This window comes from Gobio gobio, assembly GCF_949357685.1.
Source record: "Gobio gobio genome assembly, chromosome: 19".
NCBI classification, from domain to species: domain Eukaryota; kingdom Metazoa; phylum Chordata; class Actinopteri; order Cypriniformes; family Gobionidae; genus Gobio; species Gobio gobio.
In genome coordinates this window covers 38,459,511-38,479,133 of record NC_137112.1, presented here as the reverse complement: position 1 = coordinate 38,479,133, position 19,623 = coordinate 38,459,511, and the positions used below count along the sequence as shown (strand labels likewise).

The 19,623-nt window shown below is 37.2% G+C and overlaps 2 protein-coding genes across 2 annotated transcripts; one reads left to right on the top strand and one right to left on the bottom strand.

Moving 5' to 3' along the window:
* Positions 1-5,480: 5,480 nt before the first annotated feature.
* On the bottom strand, positions 5,481-13,298 carry LOC307143636 (uncharacterized protein; the record flags this gene model as incomplete). Its single annotated transcript, XM_079845363.1, has 24 exons — positions 5,481-5,622; positions 5,710-5,802; positions 5,914-6,042; positions 6,120-6,177; positions 6,633-6,788; positions 6,863-6,945; positions 7,044-7,160; positions 7,343-7,451; positions 7,753-7,841; positions 7,943-8,029; positions 8,214-8,306; positions 8,405-8,449; positions 8,598-8,765; positions 8,887-9,008; positions 9,091-9,774; positions 9,851-9,998; positions 10,082-10,284; positions 10,391-10,507; positions 10,614-10,815; positions 10,915-11,054; positions 11,138-12,160; positions 12,416-12,454; positions 12,776-12,925; positions 13,292-13,298. The coding sequence occupies 24 exons, from the start codon at positions 13,296-13,298 to the stop codon at positions 5,533-5,535; spliced, it is 4,152 nt and encodes a 1,383-aa protein (XP_079701489.1). The 3' UTR covers positions 5,481-5,532.
* Positions 13,299-15,911: 2,613 nt separating this feature from the next.
* On the top strand, positions 15,912-17,041 carry ier2b (immediate early response 2b). The gene has a single exon (XM_079844252.1). The coding sequence runs from the start codon at positions 16,004-16,006 to the stop codon at positions 16,508-16,510; it is 507 nt and encodes a 168-aa protein (XP_079700378.1). The 5' UTR covers positions 15,912-16,003; the 3' UTR covers positions 16,511-17,041.
* The last annotated feature ends 2,582 nt before the right edge of the window (positions 17,042-19,623 follow it).

Here is a 19,623-nt window from a genome sequence, read left to right as displayed (position 1 = left end):
AAATATAGTTGATGAAAAAAAAGTAGTCTATTGTCGTTTACTAAAATAGACACTTGTAAAAAAAGGCCTGAGGTATTTATTAACATTTGTATGCTTTTCTTTTTAATTAAAAAAGTTGTAATTTATTGAACCATGCTTGAGACAGTCACACAATAAGAGAATATTGAGCTTTTGCTTTTCTTTTTAATTAAAAAAGTTGTAATTTATTGAACCATGCTTGAGACAGTCACACAATAAGAGAATATTGAGCTTTGGCTCAAACATTTCGTTTTTATATCATCAGGTCCATGTAAGACAAAGAAATGTTTAACCATTTACTGCATTTTAAATGATGACAATACTAATTATATTCATTTTTATCTTGTGTGACAGTGAAAATGCCATGTCACGTCAACAACCCATGTGTAACAAGGACACTATAAAATAAAGTGTTATCAAAATGGTCTTTTTAAATAATATAGTTACCTTTTATTTAGGCCTATTTTTTTATTATTATTTTTTGCATAAGAAAGATATACTATATATGTCATTATCATTGATAATAATGTGGCTATACAAAACTCAACTGTCAATAAATAAATTAAATAAAATTATAATTAATAAAAATAATGAAATTGTAGTCATTAATTAACCAGCGGATAATTATGCTTCATATTTCATGAGATATTATAGTAAAATTAGACAAACGCACACAGCGGATATATATATATATATATATATATATATATATATATATATATATATATATATATATATATATATATATATATATATATATATATATATATATATATATATATATATATATATATATATATATATATATATATATATATATATATATATATATATAAAATTATAGAAACTTTTATGTCAGATGCAATTAATCTATTTGACAGCACTAATATACATATATATTATATTAATTGAATAATATATAGATATAATTCTTTATTGAATAAAAAATGGGACCATTAGAGTTTGACTGCTACAAATATACACTCTAAAAAAAGGTTCTATGGGCACCAAAAATGGTTCTTGGCTTGTAATCATAGGGGAACCTTTTTAAGTGCTATATAGCACCAATTTTGAGTGGTTCTTCAGCGGTTCTTCACCAGTTCTTTGACGTAGGTGCTATATAGCACCGCTAACTAAGGTGCTATATAGCACCGCTACCATATACAGAACATGTTAAGATATGGTGCTATATAGCACCAAAAGTGGTTCCTCTATGGTTACGACGAAGAACCATTTTTGGTGCCATATAGAACCTTTTTTTTTTGTAGAGTGCATATGCACAAGCACAAGTGCAGAGAATTGCACTAATGTATTTGAATAGCCTTGACTGAGAAGTCTTTGGATCAGTTGCATGATGCTTTACCTCATCTGTGACTCTCTCAGTAAGTAGAAATAGGCATATTTTTAGCATTGTTTGTCCCTCATTTCCAAAACAGGACTGTTAGCACACCTTTGTTGCAGTCCTGACCTGATTCATAATTAATTTGGTTATGTAACTGCCCTAGATGTGCTTGATGCTCAGGGCATTAAATATGCGAGGCTAAAGATAAGTTGGTGGGAGTGGAGATGCATTTTGCAAGAGGTGTGTTAAACTGTTTTAAGGATTCCCATATGCATTTTTATGCCAGCTATTGAGTTAAATCACTGACGTCTGGTCCCCTCTCCTCTCTTTCCCTTTAGTAACACTATTCTCCTTCACTTCCTCCCCCACCTCATACAGTCACCCTTTCCTTCCTGTCTCCTGCCTTCCTCTCTCCCCACACTCTGTTTCCTGTTTCACACACACACTCCACCTCCTGTGAAAAGCATAAAGGTTGGTTATATTTGTCAGGGACACATTTGTGAGTAGTGAGACAGGAAAACTGACTTTAGAGGACATCTGAAATGGCTTTGACAATTCGAAAGTCCATATGTGGACATATGGTATTAGCTAAACCTCAACCCCAACCCTGAAACACGCCTGTTGACATTTAAGGCAAAACATGTTTTCCGAGTCTTTCAACTCTAACCCTCAAAAAACCTGTTGACATAATTGTGGTGTCCTCATTAATGTAGTGAAACCTTTACCGTCTATGAGGATTACCAGTGTGATGATCACATGGCATGCAGTTTGTCAGAGAGCTGTAATAAAGAAGCTATTTTACAAGCAGTAGCTTTAAGGTCCCGATTAGTCACTCTGTTTACTACACTGGTTTGTAATGCCCTAGTGTTTTAATAAAATAACATTTCCTCCTTCTTCTGTTTCTCTATAAAAAAAACATTCACAAACAAGACTATTACTCATGCAAAGCAATCTACCAAAACAATCCGAATGAGATTTATTGCCAAAAATTGTTACACACACACACACACACACACACACACAAGGAATTTGTTTTGGTGAAGCGGGGAGCGCGCGCACACTAGACAAATGCCGTTTTTCACGCTCATAATTTAAAATGTTCCACACCAACAAAATCTTTTAATTTCGACATAGCCAGGTAGCCCATTTTCTATAAATAGAACACGCATTTGCTGTGAGTGACAGCTGCCATCTGACCAGTAGCAGTAGTAACATTAAGTGACATGGCATCTGACGCACAGAGGCCATTGGCACATGTCGCTATGCTTAGTGACACACCCTGTGGCACTTCCGGTTCTCAATGGCATGTGCCAGTGGAGAGTGGCATGTGTCACTGACATTGTCGCGAAACACTGACACACCCGGTGGCACTTCCGGTTCTCAGTGGCATGTGCCAGTGGAGAGTGGCATATGTCACTGACATTGTCGCGAAACACTGACTCTGACAGTGACAGTGAGTCGCGGAAAATCTCGCTGTATGTTGTGACACTCAGCAGCGACTGACAGATGAGCTGAGCAGCTGTTCTGGTGTAATTGTGCCATAAAAACCTAAAGAAACTATTTTCGAGATATGTTTGAAATAAATGTCAATTGAACGTTTTAAAAGATCGTAATATATGACGTGTTGGTTTGTGACAATCTTCTGTATCTGCCACTGAATGTTAAATGTAATGCCATGAATGTTGTTGATCATGCAAACTGCACATCCTATAAAACACGAATAAACCATTCGTCATAAGTCAATACAAATACCGCATTAACAGTCGCACACGTTACTGTAAACCTTTAAATTGTGCATGCAAGCATCATGATGCTGCACGCTCGCCTATAGGTGTCAGTATACACATTAGCCAGCGCAAAGATACACCATAACTTATAACAGTTGAGGAACATCAACGGGTGGTGTATTTGACATTTTGTTTAATTAGTTAGACGGCAATGCAGGGTCTGATATATAAATAGGCTAATTTGTAAATACTTTATCTGATTTAAATTATATAATGGTAGGCCTATATATAATTTATATTCTATAAATGATTTACTTATTATTTATATTAATATCAGTCTCTGATTACTTGTGTATTTTTGCATACCTACCTACTCATGGCTTTAATATTTCACAACTAATTTTATGGAATTATGTAATAAGAAATAAACACATTTTTACAAATGTGAACGCTTTCCTTCTGGAGATGCCTGAATGTCACACCATGGTGGACAGTGGCATAAGTCAAAAGTTTTAGTGACACATGCCACTGTCCACTGACAAATGTCACAATTTTAAGTGACACATGCCACTGTCCACTGACAAATGTCACTAGTTTTAGTGACACATGCCACTGTCCACTGACAAATGTCACCATTTTAAGTGACACATGCCACTGTCCACTGACAAATGTCACTAGTTTTAGTGACACATGCCACTGTCCACTGACAAATGTCACCATTTTAAGTGACACATGCCACAGACAAATGTCACAAGTTTTTAGTGACACATGCCACTGTCCACTGACAAATGTCACTAGTTTTAGTGACACATGCCACTGTCCACTGACAAATGTCACTAGTTTTAGTGACACATGCCACTGTCCACTGACAAATGTCACTAGTTTTAGTGACACATGCCACTGTCCACTGACAAATGTCACTAGTTTTAGTGACACATGCCACTGTCCACTGACAAATGTCACTAGTTTTAGTGACACATGCCACTGTCCACTGACAAATGTCACCATTTTAAGTGACACATGCCACAGACAAATGTCACAAGTTTTTAGTGACACATGCCACTGTCCACTGACAAATGTCACTAGTTTTAGTGACACATGCCACTGTCCACTGACAAATGTCACTAGTTTTAGTGACACATGCCACTGTCCACTGACAAATGTCACTAGTTTTAGTGACACATGCCACTGTCCACTGACAAATGTCACTAGTTTTAGTGACACATGCCACTGTCCACTGACAAATGTCACTAGTTTTAGTGACACATGCCACTGTCCACTGACAAATGTCACCATTTTAAGTGACACATGCCACAGATAAATGTCACAAGTTTTAGTGACACATGCCACTGTCCACTGACAAATGTCACTAGTTTTAGTGACACATGCCACTGTCCACTGACAAATGTCACTAGTTTTAGTGACACATGCCACTGTCCACTGACAAATGTCACTAGTTTTAGTGACACATGCCACTGTCCACTGACAAATGTCACTAGTTTTAGTGACACATGCCACTGTCCCACTGGCATTTATGCGGAGTATGTCGCTGTATGACATGGCCTACTGACACTGTCTGCCCATTATGTAGATGGCGTGGCATACGCACTTAACGTAAGAAGGACATTTAATTAATAATACGTTGATTTCAAACATTACATCAAAGTATTAATTGTTTTGTGTGTATGTATATTTACTATAAGTTTCTTTCTTTTTGTAAAAAGAAAAATTTACTATGTATTTAACTATACATTGTTTTGATAAAAAAAAATGTATTTGGACATAGTACTGACACTTCTGCTTGGAACTATAAAAGAATATTTAGAACTATTTAGCCTCAACAAAAAAGTGAAACGTTCAAATTAAAGTGGTATCAACCACCATGGGTATGTGCAACCACAAATTGACACTTACCAATCGGGTATTTCATATCATTTTAAACTAGCATGAGAGAAAATGACCATTGTAAAGTGGCATTTGCCATTGTTAAAAGAATTATGAAAACTGGCACTAACCGTTCTGAAGTGTGCTGGACCTTGACACTGTCACCAACTCTGCTTATAGATAGGCTACTATCCAAAACTGGATATCTATTATAATGTGGCTTCAGCAAGTCAAACATTTTATCAAAACATCTCCAGATGCCATCTCCAGAAGGAATGCATGTTCACATTGTAAAAAATTGGTTTATTTCTTATTACATAATTCCATAAAATTAGTTGTGAAATATTAAGCCATAGATGAGAACCACTTACCACATATTAAATGATACCTATTTTAAAAATAATTTGTGGTTATTGTAGACTAATCCCCAATGTTAAGTCAATCATGGCATATAAAATGTTTACACATTTTTCAGTAAAGTAGAGACAGAAAAGAGACTCAACAAAAATGCAAGTTAAAGCAACAGCTTTTTTCTTTTAATAGATAGATGCATACTTCAAATTAGTCAAACTTGACCATGCCAGAGGCCATTAAAAGTTCAACCGCATAGCGGCAAATCTTCTCCTTTCTTTGTACAAGAAGTATGGTCACCTTAAAAAAAGGGGAAAAAGTTTTCCATCAAGCAGCAAATAACACAAATCGACATCAAGTATTAAGATAATGAATGATTCCACATACCTCTGGAATCATAACATCAAATATGTAGTTCAGGTTTTCAAGATCTCCATCTGCATCCACTGCTCTCTTTATCTTATCAGCAAGTTTGATGAGCTATTAAATATGAGAAATTTAGGATAATAAGGAACCTCTTGTAGTAAAATAACAATACAATATACTGTAACTAAAATGTGAAAAGCATTTAACAAGAAGCTTTTTACTCACATCACTTTCGCTGAAATAGCACTGTTTTGGCTTTAAGTGCTGCTTGAATTTCAGTGATGTCTCTGGATGTTTCCACAGATAAAACCGACAGGATTTGATGTCTTCATTGTGAAAAGCTTCATGTAAAGCCTGTTGGAACAGAATATGTTAAATAATTTTATATATACACATGGCAAAAAATTTAATTGTGATTTGATAGTACTCACTTGTATGTCTTGATCTGAGATTATGTTTTCAATCCCAAGTCTCAGAGCCTTCTGAGTGCTACAAAGAAACAATTATGTAAATTGTATCAACATCAGGTAATTACATAGCATATAACAAAAAAAGGCTATAGAACAGTTGCTGATCATTAAAAAGATGACAATGGGGCAGTGACTCCACAAAAGGCTGTCAATAAGTGGTTCAGTTCAATTCAGTTTGTTTATAGAGCATATTTAAAAACAGCCTCTGACCGACCAAAGTGCTGTACACATAAAAACATAGCAAATAGTAACCAAAAAACCATATAACAGATTTGGTTAGCTAAATCAAAGTTTATGTAGCATCATACTGATTTTGTAACGAATTGAAGTACCATATTATTAATGCTGTGTATCTTTTGTTCCTGCTTTTTTGATCTTACACTTTTCAGTGAAAATAAAAATTTAATCCTGGTCTAGACGACGATTCAACTCCATGTTTCTCAATGACAGAGCCAACTTTCCATAAAAACTTACCTATCAAAAGTGTATGGTTGTGTCAAATCACATCCACATTTAAAGGTGCCTCTTTTGGCCTCAGTTTCTTTCACTCCAGCACAATCTGTGTGTAGCCAGCCCAAACACATGTCACACTGTACCCACAGGGTCTTCACAACACTGGGATACAATGGCCTGCAAATAAGATACACATGGTATAATAAGTGTATTCACCTAAAAAATATAAAGTAAAAACAAACAAGGCCTACCCATCGCCGACTTTTTGAAAACAGCACACACGCAAGTCACCTGCCATGCACTCCATTGGTTTTTCTGGTTTTTTCATTGAATCCTACAATGAAAAATAATAATAATGTTCTGTTTCTGTAAATTCCTAGTTTGGAACATTTTCAAGTTAAAACGATAATATCAATATCTAAGACAACCAACCTCTACAACAACATCTTTTACTAAGACTGTTGCGTGATATTCTCTTAGATATTGTGCTTGTGATAGACCAATGGCCTCTTTGCTCAACCTGTTGCCCTTCAGCTCCATCTCTGCCATCTGTTCAAGGTGAACAAATTAAACAAAATTAAAGTTAACACTTTGTTGGTGTATTTCTTTTAAATCAGTCAGAACATAACATTCTACCACTCTTTTTCTGATTAAATAAAAACATGTTCTTAAAAGCTAGCTGAAAATGTTGGAAATATAAATATAAAATATAATTTTTATTAATGTCTTACAGTGCATACAAACACTCCACAATTGTTTGCATCCCCCTGGCTCTGAAGCCACTGTGGTGGATAAGAGATCCTCCAATCAGCAAGTTTCCATGTGTTACTGAAGGCATGACTAATGAAGACAAAGATGCATAGATAGAGACAAAAAACAAGAACATTATTAGCCACTGCTGATCTGAATGTAACAACAAACTGCATTCAGACTGATCATTTATATTAAAAGTAAATTAAGATTACCCTGCCTTTATAATTATGTGAAATATAATAGTAATTAATGAGTAAGAAATTATGTATGGTTACTTTACAGTAGACAAAAATAGATCTTCAATACATTTTGACTGAATGGTCAATGTGCTTTATATGTACCTAGTTGTTGTAGCGAATACATTTTAAAAAGGAGACAAAGACATTACCAAAGTATTTCCATATGATGCTGTGGTATATCTTTGTAAAGCCCCATGGAATCAAACACCCGGATCTCATGACTTTGACCACAGAACACCTTTGAGTTTTAAGATATTAAAAGGGAAAAAACTTACAGAAAATTGACAGAAATTTTTTTTCATGTTAAGACATTTGTAGGATCTAAATATTTCAACTAACCCACAAAATGAAGTGGTTCCCTTTCTCGGGGTTCTCACTGTCATTGACACATCGAGGAAAAACCACAGTGTCGCTGCCTTTAAGGTTCTTTTCAAAATAAAAAATACATTCTGTGTAATTATTGCTATTACAAAAACAGTCCATAACAATCCATAAATACACACACACACACACACACACACACACACACACACACACACACACACACACACACACACGTATGTGTGTGTGTGTGTGTGTGTGTGTGTGTGTGATTGCTTATAAAGTATACCTTCAAGCATGATACATTTCGAGGGGATATTTTTTTTTCAGTGATCCAGTCTCTCCACCAGCTAACAAATGTATATGTCGGGAGCATCACAACCTTGCAGAAAGTTAATTTAAGTTAATTCAGAAAAAAACTGTATATAATTAATTCAGTAAGTATTTTTTTAATCTCTTAAAAATAATATATGTACTTACATTGGGTGTCGTAGATGCAAGCTGTGCTACTCTAGTATTGACAGTCTATTACAAATAAATTTGTGTCAATATGCTTTGCTATTTCTTAAACACACACTCACACTCGGTTAACATTGTAATACCCTTGTTATTATACACGTGTCCTTGTAAACCATATATACAAAAACACATTAACACACAAAAAAATACATACTTCATCAGTCAGCCAAGGTTGGTTGGGTAGGATGTCTTCTGAATCAGGGAAAATGGATTGCGCTGGATAGAGAGTCTGTAGGTCTTTAACTGTTGCCACACAGTTGTCAATTTGCACAAGGACTGAATTATGATTTTGTACAGTGTAGTACAATTCAGAAAGCTTGTCCTACAAGTAAATAATGACATGTAATATGATAACACAATTATTATGACATTTCCAACATGGCATGGTTTTGTATTTGTTAAACAATTTGTGCTAGACCAAATGTAAATATGTTCAATTATACCTTGTTTTCCTTCAAGATGGGGAAAAGTGATGTGCTAAAGTGTAGTCCTCCCCCTGAGACCAATTCTTTCTTCTTTTCCTTGACATGCTTAGGAATTTGCAATCTTGAATCAGTGTCTCTATCTGTAAAAATTCAGTGATTAGATCAACTTTTTGCAAGGTAGTTAAAAGGTTAAATGCACAAATTAAGATAAATCAATCTCACATGTAGTGAAGAGACTCAGTCTGCCATCCAGGCCAACCTCAGCGGCCCCTTGTGTCTGTCTCAGCATTTTGTCCATGAATGATTTGTTCACTCTGCTGTTATGCAAATGGAACACCAAGCGAAGTGCAAACATAAAATGTACATCTTTAAGCTGACAAAGAAAGTACCGAGAGTTGGCAAGTTCCCGATTTAGTTGCTCTGCCACTGAAGAGTTGATAAGACCAATGAGATCTGGGGCAAGATCAAGGCTTCTCAGTCTCTCTTTTTCCTGTTTTTGGTTGCGTTGATGAAAGCGGTCATACAGTGAAAATCTATCTGGAGTTCCTGTGATAGGGTGAGGCTTGTCAAGGGCTTCAGTGGCTTCATCACTTTGACTTTGGACACGTCCACCTTCTGTCATGGTTTTAACCCAGGGCAAATGAACACAAAGCTCCTTGGCTGAGGCCTTGGCCACATTTTCAGCCGTGGGATCACACAGTCTACCATCAAAAGGCCTGAAAAATGCCTGTCGAGTTCTGTTGTTGGCATGTCGTGCTACACGCCCAGCTACATCTGAAATGTAGAGAGTCGGTGGAGTTTTAAAACTCAAAAGTGCATCAACGTGGTCCCTTGCTGACTCTTGCCACCAAAGAGGAGAACAAACGTAAACAATGGCATGTGGGCAGCCGGCATGAAGAACACCACCTGAAAAAAGAATTGACAGAAGCTAAAACATTTCTACTTAAAAACTCAATTGAAAAACTGTATATGACTACCATACCTCCAGTCTGCTGTAGTTTGATAAACATTTTGGGGTAAATGTCTTTGTATAGAAGCAGCTCCTCCAAGCGATTAATGATATCTGAGGCAGAGCCAGCAACAGATACTCCAAGCTGTGCACATGCTGCCAGCAGCTCACTTTTGGAAGGCTTGAAAAAGAAATGTAACTATTTAGTTTTTTGCTTTAAAATTAAATGTGAGTATATGAGTAATAATTATGGCAGAGAAATACCTTTTTGGAATCGAGCAATTTCAGCACTGTGTCCTCAACAGCATGCGAGTCTACAGAAGGTGACTTGTCACTTAGACGATCTGAAAACCCTTTGAGGATCTCTGTTTTTGGTAAAACACTCCCGGCTCTGCAGGAGGATCCAAGCCATGGGGCAAAAGATGAATAGGACAGGTCACTGGTGAAAGGGTTTCTCTCCTTTGTTTCTATAGGTGATGTTGGGGTAAAGGCCAAATTATCTCTACTAGCAATTCTGTAGTATTTAAATGATTCATAATCACATAAATCAATGTTTGTGAGTATAGTTTTTACCATAACAGAAACCAACACAAATTAGCTCCTTTTCTAATGATGACCATCTCTCTTCAACATCAACTCTAAGGTCACTTGGTTGTACATTCTGGGTACATGGTCTCTTCAGGAGATTGACTAGAGGAAAAAATAATGTCAAATTGAACAATTAGCTACACCAGTTATAATAAAAAATTGTTATTTGTATATTATTATTACACTGTAATTTCTATAAATAGTTTACCAGGTAAATCAAAGGCCACCTTCCAATTACCATCAGCAATTACGATGGGTGGTTCATGGCCACAGCGAATGCATGAAAAGTCATAGCTAAATCTTGTCATTGCCCAGAAATGAAAAATGGCTTTCCTCAGGGTGTTGTGGTGAATTGTTACCTCAAGAAGGTCCTCCATCATTGACAGAAAACGCCCAATAGCTGTGTTTGTCTACAAAAAAGTGTGGTAATTAAATGTATACCTTAAAATACATACCTTAAAATATAGTTGACATGCTGTACATAAGAATTACAAATAACTTTTTCTTACCTTTAGGGCAGATGTCATCATTGCACAAAGACGGGTTGTCAAAATAATGCTATTATTGAAATTATGAAAACCTGAAGTGTACTCTTGAAACCTGACCGGTGTCTTGCAGATCAGGCAGTTTTTTACACACACTGTAACACCTTTATTAGGAGAGAACGAAAAGAAAATTACTATGGCATTATCACACATTTACAAATTTGCTTTTTTAATTTAATGTACAAACCTTTCTTGACTGAATCTATGTCGTAGACCGATGCATTCTTTGTGACAACCACTGGTTCTGTGAGACCTGGTGGGGTTGGCCCAGGGCAATAAGGACATGTTTCCTCTGTGGGCTCAAACCTTTTCGGGACCTCACTTGCCTGAGTCCTTAATTTCTGTGGCAAATTGTCTGGAATTTTTTTGTTTTGCCAGAGATAGTTGGTCATTGAAACCAGTTGGTGCTTCGTCAGTCCCTCCCCTACAACACCAGGTTCAATTTCTTCATTTTCAGAGGGGTCACCTGACAAGTCACTGTCTGCTCTGGAAGACTCGATTAATAAATCTTCTCTTTCTTGGAAGAGCCACCACATTGCCATATAGATATGGAGGCATCTATACTGTCTCTTCGAACTCTTACAAAGGCAATACCAGTTCCCCAACAATTTGTCAAAGGACACTCTTGTCCGCCCAAAGAGGCACCACCTTTCCTTCTTTCCTGTATAAATAGAAAAGTAAACAAACCTGCCAGAATATCCATGTTTCTCAAAGAAAATTGGAAACACAGAGCTGATTCCCTCTGCTGATGATGAATTTTTATGTCCTAAGCACTCCGTCATTCTGGTGGTGGAAATCAGTCCTTTTTCCTGCATCACCTTTAAGGATTCTTCCCTCAGAGGCTCAGGAGGAATGTATGGTGGAGCAGAAGAAACTCTGATCAAATGCTCACACTCTGCTCCAGGCTTTCCACTAAGTTTGGCCAGAGTCATGAACTCCCGGCACTCTGCTACTTCGCAGGCAATTACTTGAGAGGTGGTGCTTTTTTGTACATGTATTGGGACTCTTTGGCCTCTACTATTTTTTGCTGTGATGAAGACACCTTGCTGTACATCAACACAGAACACCGGATCTGATGTTGCATGAAACTCCCTTTCATGTCTTCGAAGACTCCCTGCTGTAGCAAATGAGGATGAACAGTGGCAACACAGAAAGCTCTGCTCAGCAACAGAAGCACTCGTTGCATTTTCGTCATTTTTCTTTGGCTCACCTAAAAATGTAAATAGATTACAGTAGCAGTTTCAGAATTAGCTGGTGAGTTTGATTAGTATGTCATATACATTATGTACAAGGCTTAATTAAAAGCTATGGACCATGTTATATTATAGACCCAGACTAAATGCCATTATCTGTGACAAAAATCAGCTTCCAATCCGAGTATTATGAAAAGTCTGAAAACACTACGTAAGATAGGCTTGAAATATCAACAAAAAATTATGCAAATATAAAATAAACAAATACATACTTTTCTTTGGCAGGTCGTTGAATGGTGTTACCATGCAACCTGAAAGACAAGTACCGGTATATTAAGTCAGTGAAAACAGTCATTTTAAATGGTTATGTGTTTGGCAATAGCATGATCAATAATCATATAATAGCATAATTAACTCCTACCATGTTTTTGCAGATGTTCTTCAAATGCATTCCGCCTTTGTAAAATCCTGTCACACTTAAAGCAATGCCAGTGACTTCTTTTTAATTGGACAATTTTGTCACAAAAGCATGGTACTGTGAACAAAACTGTGAAGAAGCACATAAAGAGAATAGATTATAATAAAACGAATATTTTAATGCATAGAATATGATACAAATCCGATATGCTCACCAAAATCGCCCTCTTTGAAGTGCACAGCATATTTAAAATGCCTTTTTTCCAGGTGCTCTTCTGACCCATTCACAGCCTGCCTGCATAGCTGACAGTTTTTTCCTTCATTGGTCTTAATTAAACTAATATGGTCTTTGAACGTTTGAGGACCTAGGGGGACAAAAGAATACAACACTGCACCTAATATACAATTGCGTTAATCTATCTGTATTTTTTTATAATATTACATTATATAATTACATTTCTATACTATAGTTCAGAAATTATAGTAATAGCTGTGATCAAGACTTTACGATACGTTAGCCTAACCTCTCTTAAAGTAATTCCATAAGCTATTTTAGGCTATAGGATACCACTGCATATTGTATGCCTAAATAATGTAATAAGCAATGGACTTATCATGCTAAGTTATTTATATTTTCGTTTATTCTACTTTTGGCATGGAATGTTTATCTCGATGTTACATTATATTGAATAGTCATCCTCAGGAGCGACGACAAAAACCGCATTACTTACCATTCATGTTTGACCGAGAGTAGTACAACCGTTCGTTATCTGTAGTTTAATATCAATCATATTAATTAATCAAGATCAGACTCTAGATAATGTTTTTTGCTACCTTCTAACTCGCAAACAAAATGTCAAATACACCACCCGTTGATGTTCCTCAACTGTTATAAGTTATGGTGTATCTTTGCGCTGGCTAATGTGTATACTGACACCTATAGGCGAGCGTGCAGCATCATGATGCTTGCATGCACAATTTAAAGGTTTACAGTAACGTGTGCGACTGTTAATGCGGTATTTGTATTGACTTATGACGAATGGTTTATTCGTGTTTTATAGGATGTGCAGTTTGCATGATCAACAACATTCATGGCATTACATTTAACATTCAGTGGCAGATACAGAAGATTGTCACAAACCAACACGTCATATATTACGATCTTTTAAAACGTTCAATTGACATTTATTTCAAACATATCTCGAAAATAGTTTCTTTAGGTTTTGGTGGCACAATTACACCAGAACAGCTGCTCAGCTCATCTGTCAGTCGCTGCTGAGTGTCACAACATACAGCGAGATTTTCCGCGACTCACTGTCACTGTCAGAGTCAGTGTTTCGCGACAATGTCAGTGACATATGCCACTCTCCACTGGCACATGCCACTGAGAACCGGAAGTGCCACCGGGTGTGTCAGTGTTTCGCGACAATGTCAGTGACACATGCCACTCTCCACTGGCACATGCCATTGAGAACCGGAAGTGCCACAGGGTGTGTCACTAAGCATAGCGACATGTGCCAATGGCCTCTGTGCGTCAGATGCCATGTCACTTAATGTTAATACCGCCTCTCCATCTGACCTCAATCGCTTCGCTTCCTATAACGCTCATGTGAGCAGAAGGGAGGGGCTGTTGGACCGGTGACAAGTCCAAATATGGTGCGCGGTGACATCATTCCTGCCCCTGCTGAGGCTGCTGGAACTAGTGCAGCTGCGGCACGTCACGGCTTTTCCACCGCGCGCTCCCCGGAGACACGACGGATCTTCCAAATATGGCGATAGAACATGACGTCGAGCAAACAGAAAAAAAGCGTCCAATTGGACTGTAAACACTGGGGGCAGATTGATAAAACTCTCAACGAGAAAGTCTAGCTTGTTAGGCAACAACAAAACAAAAAACAAACCAATTATGCACTTTGTTAACATTTCCCTCTACACTTTATGAATATTTCATGTATTTTATTCACATGTCATTAGTATAATTAGGCTACATGAGATCAATAAGTAATGATTATTTGAGAAACAGATCACCTGAGGTCCCGAAGCAGTTTTTTACTGTTCTGGCATACATATGACAGTGCAATAATGACACATGCTGTTTGTGATGATACTTTTGTAGAGCAGTGATATTAAGAACAGTGTTGCCAGATCTCATTAGAAAAAATCCCCATCAATTTCGTTTTACAAAACAAGCCCAAAATAAGCAACCTTATTTTTTTCTGGTATTGGCTTTAATAAAATGGAAAATGCTTTTATTTAATATTACTAAAAAACTGTTGACTGAAGTAAGGCGGTAGTGTAGACAGCATTACAGACTCTCTAAAAAAATAAAGCTATAAAGACTTTACAATATATATTTTGTAATAATTCTATAGGCCTACTCTGATTTTAATATTATTACACAACACATTTTTTTGGTGTAGTTTCATTGTTGTATGTACAATTGTATATTGTTCAATATTTGCATTTGAACGAAAGTGCATGTAGGCTATAATTATGTTAATAAAACAATTTTGTTTTGTGCTTCTGGAGGATGCAGGGCGTGTTTACCAATGAACATTGTTTTATATTTATCATTCAGATTTATTGCTGCACATACATTAACATCACTGAATTGCATTTTTCTGCAATCTTTTCTTGAAAATAATTAGATATTTTACAAAAATGATTTAAAATAGTCTAAGTTAACACATTTAATCTCCCCCCTCAAACCCACAACAGGGTTATTATTGAAAATAATACAAATACTAATAATAATAATAATAATACAATTATTTAAAATAATCTAAGCTAACAAATGTCATTGTCCCCCTCACATCCACATTATTATAGGCTATTAAAATATATTATATTTAAATAATTTTAAATTAAATGAATCTAAAAATAAAATAAAATATGAAATGACAATTATAAATGTTGCCTTGGCAAATAATTGAAATAAGTTGAAGTTGAAGAGGGAAATAAATAAAAAATAAATAACCCTAAAAAGAGTAATGTTACAAAACTAAATTAATGACCAAAAAAACTTACATTTTTAAAATATAAAATAAAGCAAATTCAAAACATTAATAAAAACTCTAATGGTAGTCTATATAAATAATACTAAAATAACACTGATCCACACTGGCATAATTGAATGCATGTATTATCTTACTTCAAGCTTAAAGCTGCGTACAATAAGGGGACATGGCAACATAAAGCATATGTTGACTTGATACTTCAGCGCTGTGCCAACATGACGCAAGCCTATGTTGACAAGACGGGAGGGGCGTGTTTATACACCCAGGGGAATGGAAACTCTTAACGTCACCAGAGCGCACATAAAACACCGCCCTGAGAGGAGAAAACTTTTAGTTTTGCAATCCACCGTGAAGACCTTAAAGCGCAGAGGTTTCAAAATAGAAAACACGTCTAGAACTGAAACATTCTGATACATTGTAAACACAATGGACGTCGAGGCAAAGAGAATCATGGCTCTTTCTATTAGTAAACTGTATTCATTAAGAACCCAGCGCGGGGGATTGAGACTTCACCGGAGTCTCCTGCTCTCCATGACCATGAGAGCCGCACGGGACATCTACCACATCGCGCAGCAGCTCAGAGACGCGGAGGAGGAGGAGCAGGTCGTTCCGTGCGCTCCGGAGGCGGCCACAGAGGAACCCATGGAGATCAATAAAGACTCTCCTCTGGTCGCAATGAAGCCTCAGGAACATAAAGAGACTCTAGAGGAGGACAAAGAGAACCAGTGCGCTTCTGAACGGCACTCCAGGAAGCGCCGCGATAAGACGGCGCTCGAGCCTGACTTCCTACCTCCGAAGAAGGCGAAAATGGACACGGATGAGGAAAAGCAACATCCCCAAGGCGAGGTTTTGAGGACTAATAATGGAAACAGCTGTCGCCAGACTGAAACTCTGACAGCGTTCGCAACACATCGAGCCATCGTGGCGTGTTGAGCAAGACGCGCTTTGGATTATTCCGAGAATCGATCTCCCTTGGTGGGAATTTCCTGGACAAACTGGTTCCGAACGGACCGGTTATGCAGCCTGACACCTGTGCGGCCGGCTCAGCTCGCCATATGAGCTCCAAGAGAGGCCAGGATCAGCAGGAAACAGGACAGGTGGTGGATACTCTGTCTGATCCCAATCGCATTGGAATCACCCGAGCTGCTTCATTGTTCAGTGAGAGGAGTCAGATGACTCTGTTGACTCACGGTTGAACTGGGCTCTGATGTCTTCTATCCAGCCTATGAACTTTACATCCTCACATAAGGACAACTCTGACGGTGTTTGACACTAAACACACGATGTTTGTCGGAGTTTGATACTTGAAAATGTCTTGAAAATGCCAAAACGTGTATACGTAACTGTTGCACTGATCAATTGCACACAGAAGAATGTTTTGATAATGCTAATATAAGAAGTGCACGATGGACTGATATCATATGATGTTGATTTCAGTGTTTACTGTTTGCAATAAACATGCAAATGTTTAAAAATCATCATGTTGTACGGATTTCTTTTCAAATCTCACAGAAACATATGAACAAACTCTTGATGGCTAGTTTGGGCTAATATAGCCTATGTGGATTAAGTTAAAAAGTTTCCCCCACACCGTTTAACCAATGAAATACCATGACTTTCCAGCTTTTGTACTTGATAATAATTTAAAAATAGATATTTTTAAAGAGATTACACTCACAAAAAAGGCTAGCCAATGAAAAATCCTAGAATTGACCATAGAAAAAATCACAAAGTAGCCTATAGAATTATTTATAATTTTAATATTATTTATTTTTTATTAATTAGGCTTTTCTAGGCCTGGAATGCTAGCCAATGAAATATCCTAGAGTTGACCATAACTAGAAAAAAATCCGATAATGTATAGAATTATTTATAATTTTAATATTATTTATTTTGTATTAATTAGACTTTTCTAGGCATGGAAGGCTAGCCAATGACATATCCTAGAGTTGACCATAACTAAATTAAATCAGATAACGTATAGAATTATTTACTTTTCCAGGCTTGGAAATCTACATTTTAAAATACATGTTCCTTTATATTAAGAGTTCCAATACGGTTATGAAAAAGTTAAAGGTTTTTCAGTCAGATCATGTCTGAAATATGTGACTATATCTCGCTCATCCCTTCATCATGAGGTGTAATGCTCTTCTCACACTGATCCTAAACCCAATCTTTTGATAAAACATACAGCTCATCATCTGTCACTCTTGTGTGGGCGAAGAAAAAGGCAACAGCTGGAAACGCCACGGTAAAGTGTAATTTCCCTTCATTAGTCAGCAAGATATGTCCGAACATGTCCATGAGTCATCAAATTCTCTTTTCCCTTGAACACACATAAACATTTTGGGCTAGTGGCCGGCGTATATTAAACTATATTTAATTGTCAAGCTTGAAGTCCCAGCTCGACTGGCAGCATTACAGCATCCGAAACTGACATAAGTAGAGCACAATGAGAAATAATTCATGCAAGAGAGCGAAACTAGAGTCCACGGGCCTCAGAGCATGATCATATCTTCAAGTGTTAACGTTAACGTAAGTGTCAAGTGTCTTAAGCGGGTGATTTCGTAGTAAAATGTTTCAAATGTTATGTGTTTTTTTTAAAGATTAGTGACACAATAGCATGTGAATGCTCTATATTCAAATGACTATATGAGTAAGTATGAATCACTGCTTTGATGGTATGTGGGTTGTGGGGGTGGATCTGAATAGGTGTGCATGTAATTTCAGAACCGGATCACAGGAGTGTTGGCCAGACAGGAAGTGAAATTTTCAGGTGGAGATCATTTTAATTGGATGAATCCTCTGCTGGGAAACTGCAGAGAGATAATTACTCAGGAATGATTAATAACTGAAACTCATTTTTAAGATTAATCACTGGAACCCTTTCATTCAGACTGAGTGAAACCTAACCGAGTGAGTTGTGGTCATGTGTGGATACCTCAAACAAGTTTTCTGAAGCGATTGTTTCCTCCAGGGTGGTCTTGATGTGGGTCTTTCACCTCTTAACTAAACAGTGCCTGTGCAAGTAGGTTGTCATGTTGCTTATGTTAGCGGAAGTTAGCCTATTTTCAGGCGCTGCGTAATATTATTACGCAATTTTTTCATTTTCCATCGGTCTTAGTACACGATGTAACTACAGAAAAGTTTTAAATAGGAAAAAATATCGAAACTCTTTGGTCATGTTTGAGCGAGATGCTAACGGTCTAATCAGAGTCAATGATCTATGCTAAGCTATGCTAAAAGTGCTCCCGCTAGACCCGGAGATCGGCTGAATGGATTCGAAAACGGTAATACTCAACGTTTAACTCTAGGGGAGTAGGAAAATGAGCCTATTTTCAAAAATAGTGGCGGGATCTTTTAAATGGGTGGTTGATTGCCCCTTTTTACAAGATGTAAAATAAGTCTCTGATGTCCCCAGAGTATGTATGTGAAGTTTTAGCTCAAAATACCCCACAGATCATTTTTATAGCATTTTAAAATTGTCACTTTTTGAGAGTGAGCAAAAATATGCTGTTTTTGTCCCTTTCAAATGCAAATGAGCTGCTACTCACGGGGCGGGGCTTCAAGAACTCCAGGTTAGCAGCTCTGATAACCTCATGCGGACAGGCAACGAAACTGTTCAGCCTTATGTTCAAACCGGAGTCGGACAAGACTCAAGAAGTGACAACATGTAGAATGCAACAAGATTCTTGGTTATGAATTTATAGCCGCGTTTCCACTTCAGGAACTTTCCCCAGGAACTAGGAACTTTGAGGTGGTATTCGGTGTGTTTCGACCGCAGGAACCAGGGTCTAAATGAAGTTCCGGGTAAATATTTCCCCCTCCAAACGGCCCTGCTCCCGGGGTAGTACTTTTTCAAAGTTTGGGAACTTTCGGGGTTGGGACCTGGGTGCTGAACATGCTGATTGGTTGAACTCACGCAGCGTTTTTTGCGAGGTTCGTTCGTTCTGCGTTCAGTTCAGTACATATCAGTCGTGCTCTTTCTGTTTGATGGCGTGTGTTCGTCTCAGCCATCTCACGGTCAATGTCCGTAATAGCTGATA